This window comes from Emydura macquarii, unplaced genomic scaffold, assembly GCF_026122565.2.
Source record: "Emydura macquarii macquarii isolate MOO-44397 ecotype Brisbane River unplaced genomic scaffold, CSIRO-AGI_Emac_v2 contig_2473, whole genome shotgun sequence".
NCBI lineage: Eukaryota > Metazoa > Chordata > Testudines > Chelidae > Emydura > Emydura macquarii.
The window spans coordinates 19,307,847-19,332,053 of NW_027132610.1; the positions used below are offsets into that span (position 1 = coordinate 19,307,847).

The 24,207-nt window shown below is 38.8% G+C and overlaps 1 protein-coding gene across 6 annotated transcripts in view; it reads left to right on the forward strand.

Annotated features, from left to right (window-relative positions):
• The window catches only part of RCBTB1 (RCC1 and BTB domain containing protein 1), a 51,322-nt gene that overhangs the window by 9,140 nt on the left and 17,975 nt on the right, over positions 1 to 24,207 (forward strand). For 2 of the 6 annotated variants that reach the window (XM_067563092.1, XM_067563090.1), the window contains exons 2-5: positions 9,196 to 9,366; positions 10,302 to 10,452; positions 11,896 to 12,062; positions 15,063 to 15,221. In XM_067563092.1, coding sequence (XP_067419193.1) covers positions 9,223 to 9,366; positions 10,302 to 10,452; positions 11,896 to 12,062; positions 15,063 to 15,221 — 621 coding nt within the window. In that variant the 5' untranslated portion in view covers positions 9,196 to 9,222. Of the gene's footprint in view, positions 1 to 8,523; positions 9,367 to 10,301; positions 10,453 to 11,895; positions 12,063 to 15,062; positions 15,222 to 24,207 lie in introns of those variants that run through there. The other 4 variants (XR_010922615.1, XR_010922616.1, XM_067563091.1 and 1 more) reach the window with 3 other exon arrangements.

The window sequence follows — 24,207 nt, forward strand, 5'->3', positions numbered from 1 at the left end:
AGTTAGGAAAACAAATAAATATTTGTTCCTGTTTTTGTGAACATCTGGGAACACAAAAGGAGGCACTTACTGTACTGAAAGTACTATCAAATGCACAAAGTAAACAAAGGAAATAAACACAGAAATAATTTTCTTATAATTTTAGGTGGTGGTCGCAAAATTAGTCGCTTTTTTCTTTTTACCTAATGTTGAAGTTGTCCCTTTAAAACATGTACACGCATACTTGTTATTTAAAGGCTATAAAATCATTATATCTTGTCAAAGATTATGGGGTGGGTTGTAATGGTTTCACAGCTTTTTACTTTAAAATACACCACAATATTTACAGTAAATGAATATTGAAACTTTTTATGTGCATTGCTCTGAAGCTTCAGTTTGAGCCTTAGGGTCACAGTTTACGAAGGATGACTGCTTATTTGGGTCTTGTCTGCATTAAAGAATTCCACCAAAACAATTCCACTGGTTCAGCTGTATTGATGACAGCCCTCCTTATAGGTAAGGTAGCTTCTGACATCCTTAGCTCCAGTGCCAATCTAGTTCCTACAGCTGAACTGAGTAGCATCAATGGGGAACCTGTTGGTAAAATTCTGTATCATAAATATGGCTTTTTGTTCACTGGAGTGCCTCTCCTTAGTGATTCCTTGCTTCCTCACTTTTTGTAGACTTTCTAATATTTTGGCAGTGATGCACTTTAATAAGCATATTGAATAAGTGCTTTTTATTGGACGTAGAAATTAAAAGAAATGTAAACCACAATAGCTGCATCAGAGTTTTAACAATCTAAGTTAACAGCGTGTTTAAAAAAAATGTGAAATATTTTCACTGCAGACTGCAATGGAGAGTAATCCTACCAATATTCAGACACTACCATGAAAGTCTTCATTTGTATTGCAATAGCATCTAGAGGTCCAAACTAAGATTGGGGTCACATTGTGCTAGAGACTGTAACAAGGTAGCATAAACTTTTTGAGCTGAGGACTGTCTCAAGCTAAGTAGACAAAGGGGAAGCAAAGGCACACAGATTTGTAGTGACAAGCCCAGTGTCACACACAGCTTCAGTGGCAGGGTGGGTCTTTGCCTTATGTTTTTAAAATATTCTGTAAACTGTCTGGCCAGGGTGGTAGATGACACTTGTATTCTTAACTATTGAACTATTTATATGCACCTCCTTTTCATTCATTCTTCCATTTTGAGCCTACAAGAGGTCCTCTGTGATTTTACACAAAGCAGGCTCTTAGGTGTGGGCCTGTTCTTCAGCCTTGGTAAAGGCTTACATTTAAATTAATGTAATCTTTCCTTTCCAAATCTTTAGGATTCTTGAAGGTTTTGTGGTAAACTAACTCTGGCAAGAACAATTTGCCTAAGATAACTGTAAACACAGAATGAAGCAAAGTAGTATTGCTGACTCTGAGCATTCAAATATCACATCAGGCCTCGATCAATCATGACATTTAGAAAAGGGTTCTTTGTTTTCCAGGCGTTTAGTCTTGGGTTTGATTTTTCAGGCTTTTCTGCATCGCCATAAGGTCTAAAACTTTCATTTTAAAAAGTTGAGACTTTCATGTAATAGCTTCACTACAGAATGTGAGGCTTCAAGAAAAACACCTAAAATTGTGAGATTTTGCAACATCCAGAATAAACTTTTCAAACTAGTATTTTTGTGCTTGACCATGTGCTAGTGTCATAAGCAGCCAGTCCAAATAATTTACATGATTTGGCTTATCGTGTGAATCTCATGTGAAAGTAATTTTTAGCCCTTATATAGTACTTCATTGTTTTGTGTTTTGAACATTTAACTTGTCATTCTTCATGGTCCAGAGACAAGTGTATTCCCCATTTATTAACCACACAAGTTTAATTCTGAGTAACGTCAACCGTCATTCTGGCTCCTTATTAGGAATAATCTTCCTGAATTGGAGTCAGTACTTGATGTGTTTGTTCTGCATGGGCAGACCCTGTGTCCATATAGTTCTCCATTGACTTCATTGAGGCTCCATATAGGTACAGTAGTTCACTCTCTTAGTGACTTCCTGGATCAGAGTTCTAGTTGATAATTAAGTGAGAGCTGCACCGTTGTGAAACTTTTATGATGGACTATAATCAACAATATTGCATTTAACAGAATACAGTTATGCAACCTGATTTACATTTTTTTTGGGGGGGAAACGTAAGCTGATAGCAATGCCTGTAGTTAAGGTTACCTGACACTTGCCATTATAAGAACCTATTTTCAGTTGCTTGTAATTCTTGCAAACTTTAACTGTTCATTGAATTTTTGAAAAGTTTCAGCTAAAGCAGTTAATCCATTTTCAAGCATGAGTTGAACAAACAAACAATATACATTTCCCTAATATTGGGAAAAAATGCTTACAACCATTTCCTTGAGAAGCTCTAGCACTTCTGTGCTTTGGAGTAGACACACAAAATTTGGCAGTGAGATTGTGTGATGTTAGGGAGGTGCCTTTTTTTTTTTTTTTCCAAGTATCCTGTGCATATTTGCACTCTTGAGATACGTTGACTCGTGCAGCTTGGGACAGAGCAGTGTTCTGGTTGAAGTATGTGTTAGAATGCTCATGCACCCCTCCTCAACCCATAGTGTTCTAACACATTCTGAGGGTGTAACAATAAGAGGGAGCATGGTGCTGGTTGCAGCCTCATTTCCTTCCAGCTGCAACAGTCAATGGACAGGGACCGCTGCAGATTGCAGGGATCCATAGATATAAAATAGATATAAAATTCTATTCTTAGGTTAGTTTGTAGTTAATGTTTTAGGGTAGGCTAGTTTTGGAAATAGGTTTAGACTAAGTTTTAGCTTAAAGTAAGTTACTTATCCTATACCATGGCAGATTTGAAGATCAAGAAATATGGTTTTAAAGGGTGTTTGTCATGCCTGGCTGTCTTTGCAGCATCTAGTATGTGTGTTCAGTATCTGAAATGCCTAGGAGAAAGGCATTCTCACTCATGTGCTATTTGGGCTCAGGCCCATATAGAGGGACGACTTCAGGCTCTTCTGTTACAAGAAACCTTGTTGGACAAGCTTCTGGGATCAGATACTTCTGAAGGACCTGAAAACAAGGATGGGACACATGAATTATCTCAGCATAATTCACTATTTTAGCCTTTCTGGATCAGGAAGGCTTTGGCCTTGGCATCGAGGTTCAGTTCCAAATTGACTAAACTTTCTGTTGCTAAATCTTCCAATCCAACTCCAAAACAGCTACGGTCTCCATCTGAGCTGGTTCCGCCTAAGGAATCCAAAGCTCTAAAACTGAAATGCTGGTTTCCAGCCTATCTAAGGAAAGGAGAGGCCTAACTGAAGCAAACCTCAGGAGGTCCTTCATACATATTGAGTTACAATAAGGATCCAAGATCTAAGTACATGAAAGCTCTGGATCATTCTAAAGAAACAGATTAAAAAGAGATCGTCAGAACCTGGTTCTTCTACAAAATAGCCAGGTTGCTACTATTCTATGACTCAAACTCAGATGGATTAGCAATACTCGCCAGATCTGATTACCTCTCACTTTCCTCCTGACAAGAGACTACAGTGGGACATTGAGTGGGATAGATCTCCAGAGACTGTACTCCTCCCCCTCCCCCCAAGTCTTTCATGGATCTTGGAACTTTAAACAGACATTAGAAAGTTTCAATTCAGAATATTAGCCCTAGCATTGATTATTCCCTCCCTTTCTACTCCTAGATTGGTTCCCTTTTTTCAGTCTCAAAGGTGTGTACTTCGATATTTTGTAAGCCTGTGTCATTGTATCAACCTTGGTCAGAATCATTTCCGGTACAGGGTTTCACTATTCAGCCTCTCCACTGAACCCAGAGCTTTCACCAAATGGCTGTCTCTAGTAACAGCGTACCTGAAGCAAGGAATTTGTCTTCTCACACTTAGATGATTGGCTGCTAAAGCTTCCTTCCAAAGAGGAATTGAGAGCAGTCATTCATGTCACTTGTTTCCTAATCAAAACTCGGGGTCTTCGAATTAATGAAAAGTCCCCCCCATCTCAGTCTCAAAAGATCCCTTTTGTTGGTGCTATTCTTAGTTCCAGAGAAGGGAGGGCTTTCCATCCAGAAGAGAGATTTATGAAACCACATCCCATTATCCAGGGACTACTTCAAGAACTCTCTCAAAAAATGCTTTTTCACTTTACTGGGCCTCATGGCTTCCAACAATGCATGTGACACCATATGTCAGATTCAGAATGAGGCTACTTCAACACTGGGTTTCTGTACTTCAGACTCAGTACAGACACCATTCAGAATAAAAATCTCTAAAGTGGTGGCTGAAACCAGAGAATATTCTCAGGAAGAATTTTATTCAGCTCTTTTCCTCTCACCATAATACCTATAATCAGATACTTTCAGAAAGGATTGGAGAGCACATCTCAACAGTCTTTTTATTCAATGTCTTTGGAACCATCATAAATCCTTTTTTACACCTAAATGTGTTAGAACTGAAAGCTTTTTGTCTGGCTCTCAAATCCTTCCTCCTACAGGTGCAGAATTCAGTGATTCAAGTGGCCACAGACAATATATCAGCAATGTATTACTTAAACAGGGAGGAGCTCAGTCATCTTAGCTGTACAAGGTGATGAAAGTTTAGCACTTGGTGTATCCTACACCATATTTATCCAATTGCCTTGTAGGTACCAGGGGAATCACAATGAGATTTTGGACCATCTGAGCCCAGATTCCTCACAGATGCACAAATGGTCTTTAAAAGACTCTTGATAATTTGAGACATTTTCAATCTTTGAGGCTTCTGGGACACAGACCTGTTTGTCACCTGATTGAATACCAAATGTCTCCGTCTTTGTTCAAGAGTGGGATCAGATACTCAGTCAATGACGGATGCATTCCTCCTCGACTGGGGATGGGGTGTGATGCCTCCCCTCACTTCCTCTGATATTAAAGGTAGTAAAGAAAATAAGACAGGATTTGGCCAGCGTGATTCTAGTTGCTCCTGCATGGCTAAGTCAGCAGTGGTATAGATTTATTCCTTCTATCCAAGGGCAAATACAAGATGCTTCTGATGACAGTAGGCTTCCTATCCCAGCAGGGAGGAAAAGTCTTTCATATTTATCCCAAATCATTATATGAAATGTCTTGATTGATAAGACTTTGACAGATTTAGAAAAGTGTTTTCTATGGAGGTGCAATATGTTCTAATTAATGACAGAAAACAGTCCACTAGAAAATGTGATTTGAAGTTAAAAAGATTTTATGTGGGGTTCTTATAAGGGTATTGACCCATTCTCAGTTCCTATTCAGCATATTTTAGAATATTTATTACACTTTAATACATGATTTATTTTTTCCACTAAGAGCCATTTAGCAGCTTTCCATATACATATTAACAATAAATTTATTTTTCATACATTTTTATTACATTTTTTAAAGGTTTACTAAACTTTCATCAACAGTATGAAATCCAGTCCCTCAATGGGATTTAAACTTAATTTTAACACTCCTTATGACTCCTATATTTGTACTTCTCATAAGCTGTTTCTTATTTCATCTTTCCATAAAGAGAGTTTTCATAATAGCAATTACGTCTGCTAGACTCTGTGAACTACATCTGCTGATGGCTAACTCTACTTCATCCTTATAAAAATGCTATAGGGAGTTTGTAGACCTCACCTCAAATTCCTTCCTAAAGAAACTTCAGACTTTGATGTAAATCAGTGTATAAATTTACCGTTATTCAAATCACATGCACATAAGGACAAATCTAGATTACATTCTTTAAACACACAGAATGCTTTCTTATCTGAACAGGACTAAAGTTGTTTGTATCATATATTGGTTAAGGGTCAAGCTGTGTCTGTCCATTCTCTGTCTACTTGAGTCAGACAGTATATAGAGGAGAGCTATAAAAGTTCTTCACTCTCTCCTCCTGCAGTTCTTAGAGTTCATTTTACTAGGGCAGTTGCTGAATCTGTACATGTGATAGACATGTTCCCCCAAAGGAGCCACATGGAGTTCAGTTCATGCTTTCACTAAACACTGTACCTTAGATTTGGCAGCCAGATCTGATTCACAGCTTGGCAAAGTGATTCTTCAGTTGTTGTTTAATTAGGACTCTGTGTTCCTTCATCCATCTTTTATGTACCTCTTGCCAAAGAATCCCAAGAGTGGGAATATGCAGAGGACACTTGAAGAAAGAAATGGAGGTTACTTGTAACTGTAGTTCTTTGAGATGGACTCTACATGTTCACACTCCCTGCTCACTTTTCCCCTCTTCTGTGGAGCCCAGTTAACGTGGTCATTGCATTCTGTAGTAGGGGTGGAACAAATGGAGGCAGCAAATGGCACCATGCCCTCAGAATTTGCTAGAATGCTGAGGGAAGGCCATTTGAGCTCTGTAGCCGTCACTGCTACCAGAAGTTCAACTAGCTAAACTGCACCAGTTGACGCATGCCAAGAGTTAGAATATACAGAGTCAGTCTCCAAGATCTATGGTTACAAGTAACTAATCTTCATTTACTGTGTAGAAAATCACCAAAACTTGGCCAAATTATACATTTTTGAAAAAACTCAGCACAAATTCAGACTTGTGACAGTTTGAAAGCTGTTTTTCTGAAGATTCTTTCTGCTCTAAGCATGCTGCAGGGACTGAACAGGACTTTTCTTGCAGTTGCTTCTTTGCTGTTGCTGAAACACTATGGTATCAGGCCCAGGACAGAGAGATTCTCTTCCCTGCTTTCATTATGCCTACTTCTGGTGCCTAGGAAGCATGGAAGAGGAGGGGGAGGAAAAAGCCTGTCTTGAATTCAGAGGGATGAAAAATCAGGGGGAATGAGGAGAAAATGGGGGGGTGGGGGGGGTGGTTTGTAGGATCCAGAAAATGGGAGGAGGAAGAAGAGGAGGAATAAGGAACTGAGGGGGATAGGGTATAGGCTGTACTTCTTAACTGAGTGCTTGACTTTGCAACTTTAACTTTCTTTTAACATCTTTTTTTAGATGTAATAGAATAATACTATTAACATAATATCTATGTGATGCTCCCCAGTGGTACCCAGGGTCATGAGGCACCTCACCACCATTGCTCAGAGTGAGGAAGTCTTGTCTCTGCCTTCTGTAGGTCAGCTCCTTGCAATCACCAGTCTCTGAAAATGTAGTCACTACCTTCCAGACCTCTTCAAGCTTCGCTTTTTCTGTACAGGGTAGTGATAGGCATATATCAACCCCTGTGTCTTCTTGGCATTCCCTGTAGTGCCCAGCCTATTATCCATCGAACACTCTTATGATTACCAGGCCTGCTATTCCCAAAGGAACAGTAAACACCAGTTTATTAATTTATACCTTAGAACACAGCTTCGTTAAACACTTAGTATTTTTCACTATAGATACATCTATGTTTATTATCGAAGAACTGAGATTCAAGTGATGTTGAGTAAGAATATTGGAAACAAATAGTTACATATAAAACAATCATAACACATTTTCTAGGAACCAAACTTTAAATAACAGGTTAACGTCTTGCTTGAGCCTGATCTCACCCAAAGTTCTATTCAGCATTTTCAGCCACATGTGATTCAGACCCTTCTTTCATGAAGCAAACTCACCGTCGATTTGCTTCCAAAGTGAAGGTGTCCTCTTTGTCCCCCAAATTACTAGAGCAGACCTTTGATGTGCACTTCAGAATAGGATCATCTCCCCTCTCTCCTGCTGCTTTCTTCTTCCTGTTACTTTTGTCTTTTGAATTTTTCACAATCCTTCATTAGCATTCAGTTTAGACTGGTGAGAAGAGGCCCTTTGTGAACTATACAGTACTTAATGTACATGTAAACAGACAGCTAAATAAATTTTTCTTTTTGATCGAATCTGTATTTCAACTTTGCTGGTGACTAGTCCCTAGACAACCATCTTAATATAATTTTCACTGTATATATGTAACTCCATAACATCCATACATGCGTTTCATGATGATTTTGATGACCAATGTGACACCAGCTTTTATTTCAGACCTCACATGACATTTGTTGGTGAACTAGCATGTGTATGCCAGATTCAGGAAGTCCCTGTAACATCTAGCCACCCCTCTGTGCCCCTTTCCAGTTGGCACTAAGCGGTTCCTGGGTTACACATGACCCATATGTACCATACTGCTGTCATTTTATGGAATGCTCTGCTGAGATCATAGATCTATGCCCAGGAATTACTAGTATATCACATAAATACAAAATGTGGATAAGTACTAACAGAATCTTCTTGGAGCATCGGTGCTAATATGACTTTTCTTTTGTTTTGAGGGTTTCATCAACCTAAAAAAATCTTGCATACTTGTTTCTTTATTTGAGTCTTTTTATCTCCTTTTTGGGTCCATGCAGTCTCCATGTGGAAACTAGAGGAGGTGAGGGTGGCAGGAATTTGAAAATTTTACACAATAATATTGTGTCTCTGGCAGATTTGATAATACATGCATCTTTTGTTCATCTTCCAATGCTCTAATGCAATCCAAAGTGTTTCCCAATGACTAGTTGCTCTGCACAAAATTCTCCAACATTTTTCATTAAGTAGTCTGAAGCAAACAGATTGTGGCTTTGTGCTGTAATTCTCATATGCTCAAAAACATTTAAAACTTTCCTTGTGGACAAAAATCATCCCCTGCCCCCACATTATCCCCAATATTTTAACAAAAAACCCTAACAAACTGGCATATACTACTTACAAATATTAGGATTTCACACTATCCAGAATTAAACTGGAATTGCACACTAGTTGTAGGAGACAAATAAAGACTAGCAGATCTTAAAGTAGAATATCTAAGTGGAATATAGGCTTGGAATATAGTTCTCTTGAAACAGCATCTAATGCAAAAGACCATAAGATCTAAAATGTAGCTCAAATCTGCTACTGAAAGGCAACATTTACTAGGTTGCATATTTATCAACAAATGGGTTTTTCAGGTAGAACAGTATCTTTATCTGTAGTTATTAATTCAAAGTAGCCCAGCAGATACTCATTTTTAAATTACATTTCTCTAATATCCTGTCTAGGACTGTTCACCCTTGGTATGTTGTATGATTACACATTTTATATAGGAATAGAATATTCATCCATCAGACACTCTGATGTCTCTGTAGTTTTAAATGTTTTTTTCTCCTCTAAAGAAGAATATCTTGTGACTTTTTTGTTTGAAAACAAAAAATAAACCTGTAACAGTGTTCTTTTTTATTACAGCAGTAATGTCAAATTACTTATAGGAATTATATGAAACCCAACATAGTCATGGTGGATGTGGGAAAGTGGCCAATATTTACCTTGCTTTCTCCTCAAGAAATAGCATCTATTCGGAAAGCATGTGTATTTGGCACATCGGCCAATGAAGCTATATACATAAACCATAATGATGAGGTAAGTCCATAAGAAAATGAAATACCTGATCTACTTGTGGATATAATTCTAACCCTTTTGAATGCCTGTAAATAAGCAGCATAAAAAAGGCACTATGCATGAAACTGTGTCCCAGTCTGTGAATTAAAGTGATGGAAAGCATTGTAAACATTTGAAATCTTGCATGGAAACAACACCAGGAAGAGAGTAAGAGGACTCACAACAAAACACACTTAACAAAAATTATTTTTCATTATTATTAATGTCCTAGATTAGTAAAGATGAAAAAATAAAAACTTGACTACATAACCTGAGTCTCTTTACATTTCACTTGGAAATGGAATTAAACTGGTCAGTTTCATGTCTTAGCTCTCTTACACTAGCACACATTTAAAACATAACTGGGCAATTATTATGAGAAATGTTAGAAGAATTGATTAACCTTGTATAACTATTGGGTAGAGCAGCTATAATAAAAACTAATCTTCAGACCCGGATATACCCCATTTAGAGGTATCCTTTAAACTTAAATAACTTTTTTCTTAATCAGAATAAAATTGTCACTGTGTTTTTATGGAAGGAGAAGTAGTAATGCATTGCCCTAAATATTTCCAAAAGGAGGAAATATTTGGCTGCCTGACTTCAAAGAGTACTTTTGAACTGCCACACTAAAAGTTTAATCAAGTGTTTGTTTTGTATTCTAAAGACCTATAATTTCAGTAGGGGTTGTAAACCTTATTCTGTTAGTATTAAACTAAAATCTAAATTTTGAATCTAGAACTAGTTCTTAGAACCCTTTGAACCACCAGCAAAGTTCCATGGATGAAATCCTTGCCCCGTTGAAGTTGATGGCAAAACTGTCATTGACTTCACTGGGGCCAGATTTCACCCCATCTCTCTTTCTCCATAAATATGAATCTACATAATTTAAAATGCAAATTATTCTTTTTTTCCAGGTGTTTGTGTTTGGACTAAATTGTAGTAATTGTTTGGGGACTGGAGATAATCAGAGCACAATAGTACCTAAGAAATTAGAAGCCTTATGTGGAAAGAAGATAAACAGTCTCAGTTATGGAAGTGGACCACATGTTATACTTAGCACTGAAGGTAGAAAACATTTAGTATGTGAAATAATCAGTTACATAGTCTGTCAGGGTTAACCAAGAATAAAACTGGAGCTATGTTGGTAGATTGCTACTTGGCCAGTCTGTGGGGGTTGGTTGCTCTTCTGGGAATTCTGATCTTGCACCAACAAAGTTCAAAGGCCATCTCCCTCAACGGGATCATAGCGCTATTAAAGTCACTTTACACTAGCTGAGGAACTGGCCCAAAGCATACCATGTTGGTGACATGCTTGGCCTTCCCTCTGGGAAGGAGGAGGTATGCACATTAATTATCAGAACTTTATGAACAGATACAATTTTCCAAATCTAGTGGCCATTGGACTCAAATAGTATATTTTAGTTCAGTGGCCTTCTAAACACCCAACTTTTACAGAGGGAAGAAGGAAGGTTATTTCTCAACACTGGGAGGTAGTAAACAGTGGCAAGAGAATGAATCTATTTTACTTTTGAACATAAAATTGGAAACCAGACTCCAGCATGAAGCTATAAAGTTCATTGGCTGACTAGCGAGGCAGTGCTGATAAAAAAGAGTCTGGACTCAATGACTCCAACCCCTAACATTAAATTTTTCTTTGTTTTTAAATATTTGTTTTCAGTTGGATTTGTCATAAGCATGGATTATGTGCTTATAGCATGTGGCTTTAAGCTTCTGCAATATCATGAATAAAACGACAGATTGTTCACTCTTTTCTCTAAATTGTTTGCGATGTTCCTTTATTTAATGATGGATTATGAATGAAGTGACATACCTTGCTTAGTTTTTTCTAAAAAGGGGGTATTAAAAATTAAAATAAAAATTAGTTAATATGGACTCACTGGACAAAGCCTTTGCCTTGAGTTAATAAAAGGCAAGATAGAATATGTTAACAACAGATGTCAAGGGAAGGTGGAAAGCCAGAGGACGAGTGGAGAGTTGCTTGGTAAACTCTCAACTGTGAAGAATGCTGTGTCCAAGGAAGGGAAAGAATCTAAATGAAGTTCAGGAAATGTCTACTCAAAGTTGCTTCCTATATGGCTTCCCTTATAGAATAGCAAAATTCATACAAATAGGTGGTTTGGATTGGGGAAAATAGCTTTTGTCTGTATTTTCTGATCAGACAGTTGACATAAATTTTAAATAGTTATATTTACTGCCAATTATAGTGTGGGGGGAAGCATTTTCATTCTGCAATAAGGTTAGTGAAACAGTTTTAACTGGTCTTTTGAAATGCCTTCCATTATGTTCATGTGCCACCATTTGTCTTTCAAATAACCTAGGGTTCATATTATGGTGTATTCATGCATAGTTAGACTGAAGAAGGAAGGCTAAATACTGTACAAGGAATAAATTAGCACAATTCCTACACTAGTCTCACTACTTAATTATTCTAATTAATTAGTTTGGAATTGGTGGTGGTGGTATCAAAAACATGCATATGTTGTGCAGATGGTGAAGTTTATGCTTGGGGACATAATGGATACAGCCAGCTTGGGAACGGAACAACCAATCAGGGCATTACTCCTATTCAAGTCGGTACCAACTTGCTAATTAAGAAGGTGATTGAAGTAGCTTGTGGCTCCCATCATTCTATGGCCCTATCATCTGATGGCGACGTAAGTTATGCATTTTCTTTTTCAAATTTTTCAATAAACTTGAAATTCCAGAAAGAAACCAGATTGAGAGCTTTAGAGACTGAAGTCCTTTCTCTCCACAGCAGAGGCACAAAGTAATCTTATCCATGCTGTTCTACCAATGTGCCTCAAACCCAAAGCACCACCTCTCTAGGGGTGAGAGGGATAGTTCGTATCTCCAGGCCAATTTGAATCCTTTTTCCCTAAAGTGATTTGAAGCTATATAGTTTTGAAAGACTTTCTTTTTCAGTGGTATTCCCTCTCTATATAATAGAGAATTCTATCAGAAATGATAGAATCTTTCAAAAGGTACAAATTTAAGGCTGCCATCTGTGTGTGCTGTCATAGCACTTAATATGTGTGCTTTGGGTGGATTGGGTCAGTCCATGGTATCCTTAATGTTTGGTTCTCTTTAATAATGCATTTGATTGCTACATTATTAATTGTTGTGGCAGTTTTATGCTCTATCCACTTTCAAACATATTGAAAGGGGATGGGCATAGTTGGTTTATATCAAATGTCTGCTTTATACTATTTATGTTTATACTATGTATGTTGCCTCTAGAAATGAGTGGATGTAGGCTTGATTTATCCATGTCTGGTTAACTGGAAAGTGTAAATCACATATCTTTATATGTACTACTGACTAGTCAATGTTTCCTTTTTAATGAGTGTAAAAACGGTATTTTTAGACTGTGAGGAATCAGCCCGATCTAATGCTGTTTTAAGACTTCATCTGAATTGTTTGATTCTAAAATCAGCTTAAAATGGTTTAGATGGGGAATTCAAAATCAGCATAATTCTGTCTAGGTACTGGGCCTCCAGAACCATAGTTTCTGAGCACCTCCATGTCTTGTTCTAATATGAAATCATACTACTGCCATTATAACACACAGTAGCATATCAGTGCCTATAATGAGGGGGAGGGAAGGCCAATACAGAAGCTAGTTTTTCAGTGATATGTGCTGCTTTTCAGGGGAGCTAGTACTTAGAAAATATCTTGAGATTTTCACTTCTTTGCCTGGCATAGGATATGAAATTTGGAAGTGTAGTGCAGTAGGTTAGGCAGCAGTGATATGGTCCAAACAAGAGAAGATCAGAAATAGAAAGAAGAGTGTTCTACAAGTGCTAAGAATGAGACCTGAAATGCATATTTTTTAATATAATGTATATTTAAATTGTACTTAACTACACTGATAACCTTTGCATTTTAGACATTTAGTCTGACCTACATTATACTGCATTCTCCTAGTGTTTGACTGAGGCTTTATCGTTACAAGAAATATAATCTTGATTATGCTTAACGTAAGGGAACATTATATGTAAGAGTATTTACTGAAAGAATTGGCTGCAAAAGTACCTGATTTGAATTGCTGGAATTTCAGAAGGACTTTGAAGTGTCACATGATGCTGCTCTAGTGGCATTAAAAGTGATGAGCTCTAGGGCAGATAAAGAAAGGTAGGTGAAGGGCAAACAAGATCATTGGCAATTGCTAAATTGGGAGAATAGTTTAACAGATGAAAAGAGGCAGCTAGTTCATTCTATGGTTTAAAGAGCAGAAGTTGTAATCATAGGTGGCTGTCTTATGTAACAAGAAAACAAGGCTTAAATTTCACATGCCTGTGTTGAGTTGCGAAAAGGAGGGGGGGAAAATGCTTAAATTCACTCCAAATTTAACCTCGAGGAACCTTAAATTTAGAGGCTCACTCTTCCATTATAATTCTGAAAGATAAAACTGGTAAATTGTCTTCTTGAAAATGTATTCATTATAGCTTAACACATAGAGGATGTTAGTTATATGAAGGATACATTTAATACCTTGAAATATGCACCTCCCCAGCCCCTCTGCTACATCAAAAAACCCTCCATACATTCAGTAGATGTTAGTTTTAGATGAAGTAGAATAGTTAATAAAAACAAAGGATGTAATATAGTTAAGGACAAAAAACCTCGTGGGGTTTTTTCCCCTTTTCCCCACACTGTGGTAATGTTATAATATGTGTGACTGGTGCTTTCTCTTGAAGCTTTTCTCCATTTATCTTCTATCCATAGATATCAAAATAGAGGTCAGTTAGCACCAAAGGATATGCAGAATTTATGCAAAGACAGCCTTGGTCTTGCGGTTGCAATCAGCAGCATGTCTGGTAACATCCTTTCCATGAGGGCAAATTTAAAGCAGGACAAAACACTGGACAGTAAACTGTAGGAAATATTCCTACTTTTGCCTCTGGGGATGGACTAGATAGCTCACTAAGAAATAATACGTATTAGAAACTTTAGAGGGGGGTGGAAAGTCTCCTGAAGGAGCATATAGTTCAAGATCTTTTAGGATTTTATGAACACAGCCACCATCTTTCTCAAATTTAGCCATTTTCAATAGCAACAAAAATTCTTGTACAAAACTACCACCAAAACCAATGCTTCCCATTAATGCAATTTGTATCAAGTATCATTGCTGCTAAAACTTGTATGCTCAACTAAAACTTCTTCATTCACAAACTCCCATGGCAGGTCGGGGGGAATAAGGGAACCCCAAGTGCCCTTTAGCCCCTTAGCCACCTGAAACAAGAGACAGCTAAGAAAAGTGAGAAGAGGGGGACTTCTGTAAAGCTGGAAAAGAATCCTTGCCTGCATTCCCCATTATGCTTAACTGTTTTGCAAAGTATTGGAAGAGGCATGTTCAAATTCAGCCCACCATGTTGTGTGTGTCCTACTGCTACCTTTATCTTTTACAATGGAAATATGTCTCCCTTATTTTTGACACAATTTGGATGCTCCTGGTTTGGAATAAGTAATTGGAAAAAGTGCCATGTCTATACATACAGTACCAGATCTAACTCATGATGTTTCTAAATTAAAACAAGTCAGTGATTTGGATTTAGTTGGGGTTGGGCAAGTCCTATTTCTTCAGAAAATCTTAGTAGCAAAGCTAAACATTTTAACTCTAAACTATTAAGATATATATCTCTTTCCATGGATAGGTATATGCCTGGGGCTATAACAACTGTGGTCAGGTTGGATCTGGATCTACAGCAAATCAGCCAACTCCTCGCAAAGTCTCAAATTGTTTACAGACTAAAATGGTGGTCAGTATTGCTTGTGGTCAGACCTCCTCCATGGCTGTAATAGACAATGGTGAGGTAAGCTTTCTCCACTAACCTCATAATATAATACATTGTTGTCTGTTTATGACTGGACAGAAGAGAGAAATGCTGACATGGAGAACACTCCAGTTACGGAAGATACATCAGTAACTACTGTGGAATTGACAGGTTATTGCTTTAAGCTATGTACTGTTTGGTTCCTTGCTGCACATTTAAATTCTCATTATTTCAGGTACGGTTTTGGAGCACATACGTTCTGTTTGTTGTCCTGATTTCAGCTATGCTGCCTTGAATGGAATCTAGGAAGAGAATGAATTTAATTGTTTTTATTCTTCACTGGCTTTTATAAATGTTGTTTTAGCTCTGACACTGGTAGAAGTAAAGGTAAATGAAATGAAAAGGCAGCTTTTTTAACTTGACAGGACTGTAATAATCAAGGATGACAGCCTGCCCCGAACTCACTGCTGATGGAATTTTATGGTCCACAAGAAATGTCTTGGTATAACTATTCAATGGTCACATCTTGAACATGAATAGTAGGAAGTATCTGCTAAGGGAGAGTTAACTGCATACTTTTCCAAGTTATTAACAGGGTTTTTCACTTAACAAAATTCACAGAACGTGTTACTGTTTGACAGAATAGTAACAGAATTGAGTCTCCACCTCCTAGTTACCATTCAGGTGCCTTCTTTGCAGTAAGAAATAATGTCCAGATGAGGCTCAAAGGTTGAGTAATCGGTTTCCGGTCTCTAAAAGATATATTGATCTGTTTGTATTGTAAATTGTTTTCTATTTTTGTAACCTGAGAAAATAGAAAGTCACAGGAGCCAAAAGTCTGCAAACTTCTAATACCTACTTCTATAAGAACATGAGAATGGCCATACGGGGTCAGAGCAATGGTCTATTTAGCCCAGAATCCTGTCTCCTGATAGTGATTGGTGCCAGATAATTCAGAGGATATGAACAGAACAGGGCAATATATCAAGTAACCCATCCCCTGTCATCCAATTCCAGCTTCTGGCAGTTGGAGATTTAGCAACACCCAGAGCATGGGATTGTGTCCCTGACCATCTTGCCATCTTGGCTAATAGCCACTGGTGGACCAATCCTCCATGAAGTTATCTAATTCTTTTTAGACCCAGTTATACTTCTGGTCTTCACAACATCCCTTGGCAATGAGTTCCACAGGTTAACTGTGCATTGTGTGAAGAAGTACTTCCTTATGTTTTGTTTTAAACATGCTGCCTATTAATTTCATTGGGTGGCACCTGGTTCTTGTGTTACCTGAAGTTTCTCCACACCATTGATGATGTTGTAGCCCACTATTATATCCTGTCCTTAGTCATCTCTTTTCTAAGCTAAACAGTCTGTCTTCTTAATCTCTCCGTATATGTAAACTGTTTCATATGCATAATTTTTGTTTCCCTTCTCTGCACCTTTTCCAATTTTAATATCTTTTCTGAGTTGGGATGACCAGAGTTGCATGCTGTATTCAAGATGTGGGCATACCATTGATTTACGTAGTGTCAGTATAATATTTTCTGTCTTCGTATCTATCCCTTTCCTAATGGTTCTTAACATTGTTAGCTTTTTTTGGCAGCCAATGCACATTGAGCAGATATTTTCAGAAAACTACTACTTTTTCTTGAGTGGTAACAGGTAATTTAGATCCCATCATTTTGTCTGCATAGTTGTGATTGTTTTCCACTATACATTACTTTGCATTTATCAGCATTGAACTTCATCAGCCATTTTGTTGTCCAGTAAACTCAGATTTGCAAATCCCTTTGTAACTCTTCACAGTCAGCATTGGATTTAACAACCTTGAGTAATTTTGTATCATCTGCAAACTTTACTCCCTCACTGTTTTTTTCCTTTTTCCAGACCATTTATAAATATATTGTGCAGCACTGATCCTAGTACAGATCCTGGGGGACCCTGCTATTTACCATTCTCTATTGTGAATACTGACCATTTATTCCTATTCTTTGTTTCCTGTCTTTTAACCAGTTAGTGATCCATGAGAGGACCTTCCCTCTTATCCCATGACTTTAAGAGTTTTTGGTTAGGGACCTTATTTCAAAACATCACTAAACATGTACTGTTTAAATGGTTCCACTCCAGCCCTGAAATTTATTATGACTGGCATAACTGATGAGTGATTTTGAGATGCCCATGGCATCAGCATCTTCTTCAGAAGTTAGGTGTCTACCTTTATATCTGGGGTTGAGAATGTTCGCAAGAAAATGAGGTGGAGTTAGTGCTTGATCTATTCTCTTCTTTACTGCCTGCAGTTTAACTTTTCTGGTAAGGTATTTCTTTCTTCAATGTCTCTTGAAGTGCCTTCCAAATTTTGACAGCATCAGCAGTGCAGCAACAATTTCTCTGAAGTTTGTTTAAGGCTATGGATATAGGCTTCAGTATACTGAGCATATTCTCTACATGCCTCTTTAATCCAATGGTAGATACTTTGGATGAGATACTTCCATCTATTTTATCATGGTTTTCTTCATAAAGTTTTATGAGAATAGGCCAGTTCTTAATAAAATTGTTCAAAACAATCAACCACAGAATTTCATCAAACATCTTTAGGGAGAATTAGTTTGGATCCTCATGCTCTCTTCAGTGAAGCTGAAGCAAAATGGTTGTTACAGACTTCAGCAACATTTTCTTTTATCCCTGGAGAAGATGTACTTAAGCCTTTGTCTAAAGGATGCATTAAATGGGCACTGCAGCCATATGTTGTTAAGGAGCATCCTTCCGTTTTTTCTTCTAAGTATCTTCTCATCTTTGCCATGTTTGCAGCATTGTCTGCAATTGACAGTTGAATTTTTGTTCACAGTTTATTACAGCTTTCACTGTCACTTCTTCTAAATATTCTGTTGTGTGGGCATTTCCCGATGTATCTATTGTTTCTGAAAGATATGCAACCCCATCTTCTGTTGTCACACAGGCACATGTTACTGGATCATTGTGTAGATCGCTCCGCCCATCAAGGCTTAAACTGGCAAATTTCCCCTCAGTATTTCTTGCACACTGTTAAAATTCCTTCTCATACACTGTATCTAGCAACCTTCCACCAATGTCTGCTCTACCAGGTGGAGTGTAGCCTGGTCGTAAGGACTCAACCATGTCAATGAAGTTGTTAATAATTGTTAATTGTTAATAATGCGAAAAGGAGAATTTGTGGCATAAATGAACTGAGCAATCTTTTCATCTATGGTGTCTTGTTGGTATTTGCTGGTCCTTACTACAAATCCATCCGTGGTGGTGGTTTTACTGGATGATTGAAATCTTTTGCTTGTTACTAATACTTTGTTGTCTGAAATACGTTTAGTTGCAGCACTGCTGCTAAAAGTACCAACAGATGACTCTGAAGTTGTTGCAGAGAGACAGTCACAGTCAGTCTTATGCTTAAATGGGATCCTGAAACAAAATTAAAAAATTATTTTGAATTCTTCTCAATTCTTCTCATTCTATTATTTAGTTAATCATTTACATTTTTTTCAGCAAGGATGCAGGTCCGATTCCAAATTACCAGGAAAGCTAAGACTGACTGTGCTTAGAGTGCACTTAATTTTGGAATAAGCCCTATAGAACTCACTGGCACTTCTGTTTTTCGAGAAAACAAGTATAGGATGGGGTTCCCTAGAGAAAGCTGAGTTACGCTGAAGTAAAATAGGGAATAGACTTATAGCATCACCATTATGTTCTGTGGCCATGATGTTCCAAAATAAGGGGCATGTATTATGTAATATAAAATAAGAAAATGACACCCAGTGGCAACTGGCAACTCTAAATTTCTCTTACTGCAGCTTTCTGTACCATATACTTGGGTGATAGATTCTAAACCTAGTTAACCAATTAAACAAGCCATAAAGATTCACTAAGCTAAACTACACCCCCCCCCCCCAGATTCCCTCCTCCTCCCTCCCCCCCAGCCACATCCAACATAGCAAATAGCTTGGGAATTTACTTGTTAAATCACACTTATACTAAAAGGCATAGAGAGAGTCTTAAAGAATGATGCATTGCAAAGTGAATTATTTAAGTTACTAACCAGTTGATCCACATTGTTCTTCAGACATATCCACATCATTTTCTCTCAATAAGCAGTTTTTCATTACGATATTTCATTCTTGCAAGTAGGCCCTGCATCTCCTTCTTGCACTGCTTACACTCGACACATTTTCCTTTTTTACAAAACATTCCCAGATAGGGTCTCTTTTATGCCCAGAAGCCATGACAGTTTTTCTGTGACAAAAGTGTAGTGGAATATAGGAAGTTGTGCGTGTACTGAATAATGTCTTCACTTTTTCTTTCCGGTCCACTCCATTGTTCCTTTCTACTTTGCCTCTGTCCTTTGTCTCTCTGTCTTTAAGATAATGTCTTAACTAACTTCTCTGCCTTGCTTGGCTCAGCTCCATCACCACATAAGCACAGAACAACAGTCCTATCCAGCCTGTGTCTGTCTTTGCACATGTGACTTTAGTCTGCTAAGAAACAGAAACTGAAATCCCAGAACTTTCAAGAAGCAAGAGCTGGTAGTTAGGCTGGACAGACTAGAGCCATTAATTCATTTTTATGAGACTATAAGTATAGGTTTAGCATGTTTGTGATGAGATTTAATTGTAACATTTTTTTTAAATGAGAGAAATTTAGTATTTTATTGATTTAAAAAAAAAATCCAATTTAAATTTAAAAAATCCAATTTTTTAAATTTTTTTTTAGTTTTTAAAAATCATTGATTTTTATTCACTCTGGACTTCCAGGACTAGCTGCTCCAAGAAGCTGTCATTAGTTGTCTAGAAATTTCATTTCTGCCTCCCTCAGGTGATGTATACCCAGTTAATATGAGGATAGCTGAAATCCTCCATTATTACTGTGTTTTCTGTTTTTGTAGCCTCTCTAATCTCCCAGAGCTCTTCACAATCACTGTCACCACCCTGATCAGATGGTCAACAGACTATTCCTACAGCTGTATTCTTATTGTTCAAGCATGGAATTTCTATCCGTAGAGATTCTATGGAACAGTTTCCTTCATTTTAGATTTTTACTCTATTTGATTTGATTTCACATTTAATGTCACTCTCCCGCCTGCATAATGTATTGTCATTCCTGTATATTTTGTACCTTGTTATTACTGTGTCCCATTAATTATTATCATTCCAACAAGTTCCTGTGATGCCTGTTAATCAATGTCTTCATTTAATAACAGGCATCCAAGGTCACCCATCTTAGTATTTAGACTTTTTACATTTATATACAAACACTTAGATAAATTTTATATTTAGTTGTGTGCCTTCATGTGATATAACTGAATGGGACTCTCTCACTTGACTGTTTTTTACTTCAGTTCCTACTTATACTTTATCAACTTTTATTCTTGCATCTTTACTAGGATATAGACTATCCTTGAATAAAACCTTCCCATGAGATGTCTGTCTGAACCACGTACTCCTCCTTTCCCCCAGCTTTTTTATGGAGTGCATTTCATCAATAGCTTTGAAAGTACCTAAATAATACCTATCTGTGCTTCAGCACTTGAAGTTTACAAAGTGCTTTACAGACATTAGTAAATGCTCACAACAGCTCTTCCCACAGTTTTATATAGAATTCTTCTTAATTGAATCATTAAAATGTAGGGCTGGAAGGGACCTCGAGAAGTCAAGTCTGGCCACTTGTGCTATGTCAGGATCAACTCAACTAGACCAGTGGTTCTCAACCAGGGGTTCCTGTATCCCTGCAGGTACGCAGAGGTCTTCCAGGGCTACATCAACTCATCTAGATACTTGCCTAGTTTTATAAGAGGCTACATAAAAAGCAAGGGTATGCAAGACAAATCAGACTCCTGAAAGGCGTATGGTAGTCCTACAAAGGCTGAGAGCCACTGATCTAGACCATCCCGGACAAGACCATCCCTATCCAACCTTTTTTTCCAAAACTTTCAGGGATGGGGATTCCACAGCCTCCCTTGGAAACCTATTCCTGAGTTTAACTACCCTTACAGTTTGAAAGTTTTCCCTAATATGTAACCCACATCTCCCTTGCTGCAGATTAGGCATCTTACTTCTCATCCTACCTGCAGTGGACAAGGAGAACAATTGATCAGCATCTTCTTTATAACAGCCCTTAACATATTTGAATTATCAGGTTCTCCCTCAGTCTTCTTTTCTCAAAGACTAAACATGCTCAGTATTTCTAATCTTTCCTAATAGGTCTGGTTTTCTAAAGCTCTTATCATTTTTGTTGCTCTCCTCTGGCTGCACTCCAATTTGTCTGCATCTTTCCTAAAGTGCGGCACCCAGAATTGGACACAGTACTCTAGCTGAGGCCTTTACCAATGCTGAGTAGAATTACCTCCTGTGTCTTTCATACAAAATTCCCGAGGGAATTCTGCACCAAAAAATTAAAAGTTCCATGGGAAAAAAAAATCTGTGCACAATATTTTAAAATTCTGCAAATTTCGTTTGTCAGTAAATAAGTGTGGAGGCTCTAGCATGGCCATGGAGGGCACAAGCCACTGGCTGCACAGAGGTGAGAGAGCACCCTGCAAGCCCCTCCTCTCCCTCCCTTCCACTCCACCCCCCCCAGGATAGGGACTCAGCAGTGAGGCTGCATCCAACCCTGACACAGCTCAAGGGCAGGCCCAGAAATACCTCAGGGCCCAGCCCCTCTGCTCCAGGTGTGGGCAGGCAGGCTCAGCTTGGCAGGATCCAAGTGTGGAGAGGCCTTAGTCGGGGAGATCCAGATGTGGGGCAAGAGGATTGTGTGTGGGGCAATCTGGGTGCAGGGGCTCGGTGAGGGATCTGGATGCATGGGCTTATTGGGCAGTTCTGGGTGCAGGGGCAATGGGGGTCTGCAGGGGGGGCCAGGTGAAGATAGATGGAGTTTGGCATGGAGGTCTGGGGGAGATGGGCTTGGGGAGGGCTGGGTGCTTGTGCAGTGGGGGTCCTGCTGCAACTGGTTGAGGGTCCAGATGTGTGAGGGGAGAGGCGGAGGGGCTCATTGGGGCAGTCCAGGTGGGTGGGGCTTGTTGGAGTAGGGGTTTGATGGGCCTGCTTAACAGGGAAGCCCCAGCTGACATTGCCAAGGGGATGCTGCATGCCAGCCTCCTGCCCCGCCCCCATCCCCTTCATGCCCCATAGCCCTCTACCCCATCCCCCTTCCTTCCTCAACTCCCGCCCCACTGTGGGCACTCATCCTTGTACAGAAAACAGAATGCCTCCACGCACACACAGAAGGGGAGAACAACCTGCACTAGGACCCAGGAGGTGATGTCCAGCTGCAGAGTCAGCTAACTAAGCGACACCCTCCCTCATCAGGCAGCTCTGTGCTTGCAGAAATGGGGGGGATGGCCAGTGGCATGCAACCCTGTATGTTCCCCCCATGCCTCACCTCTGTTTAGAGGGGAGCAATGTCCCCTGCTCCCCCCAAACTACACCCATGAGCATCCCCAGTTCTGCCCCCACGGTGATTTACCTTTTTGCCGGCTGCTTTGGGCTGGAAATGATGTACTCACACTGCTGAGGAGGGGTGAGTGACCACTCTTGCAGCTTCCCTTTGCTTCCCTGTCATTTTCTGCAGGGAAGCAAAAAAATCTGTGTGGGACATGAATTCTGCACACACGCAGTGGCACAGAACTCCGCCAGAAGTAATACTGCACTCCTCTTAATAAACCCAAGAATATTAGCCTTTTTTGCAGCTGCATCACATTGACTCATATTCAATTAGTGGTCTTCAATAACCCCCAGATCCTTTTCAGCAGGACTGCCACCTAGCTGGTTATTCCCCTTTCTGTAGTTGTGCATTTGATTTTTACAGTGTACTACTTTGCACTTTTTTCTTGAATTTCATCGTGTTGAATTCAGACCAATTCTCCAATTTGTCAAGGTCATTTTGAATTTTAAACCTGTCCTCCAAAGTGCTTGCCACCCCTCCCAGTTTGGTGTCATCTGCAGATTTCATAAGCTTACTCTCCACTCCATTATCCAAGTCATTAATGAAAATATTGAATGGTACCGAACCCAGGACTGATCCCTGCAGGGCCCCACTAGATGCTTTTCTAATCTGACATCAAACTATTGATAACTGTTCTTCAAGTAGTCTTTCAACCAGTTGTGCACCTACCTAATATTTTCCCATATTTCCCTAGTTTGAAAATGTCATGTGGGACAAAATCAATACATCCCATCTATTGTTTTCCTCCCCTATCCACCAGGCCAGTAACCCTATTAAAAAAGGAAATTAAGTTGGTTTGGCATGATTTGTTCTCGAGAAATCCATGCTGGTTATTCCTTATAACCCTATTATGCTCCAGGTGCTTACAAATTGGTTGTGTAACAACTTGTTTTGGTATTTTTCCAGATATGGAATATGCTTTCTTCAATGTAACTTGTGGTCTTTCTGGTTACAAAAATTGCATTGATATATATGTTTTCCTGTGTCTGTAGCTAAAGGATTGAAACAACCACACCAAGTATACATTTACTTATTCATCTCAAATAGGGTATTAAATGTGAAGCTTTATTATGATAATCTAAAAGCTAGCACAGTAAAACTTCCATTTAATACAGTGGTCCTGTGTACTTTACCACACCATGCAACCCCATCAGCTGAAAGTGAGTTATGTCTCCTGAGAGTTGTTCTAGTGTTGTCTAACTCTACTTGGTGTTCTCTAAAAAGTTTGTAATGCAGCCTCACTAGAAGCAGCCAGTTGGGTATCTGTTTATCTTTGCTTCAGATACCCCAGTCCCAGAGCACAGCATAACCAACTGAAGGACAGGGCTGTTAGGACCCTGAGTCTTTCCAATTTTTTAGTTTTCCCTAGACACCTGTGGATAATTGGGTTGCACTCTACTTGTTATGTTCTGATATGTCCATTCTAATGAAGGCTTGGAGTAAAGTGGCAAGTTCTGAACAGTGAAGTGATGGACTACTCTGCCGATGGACATATCTTAAGTTGATCCATTGAGCAAGATGATTGCTTTACAGTTCTGTCAAATATTAGACCAGTACAGTA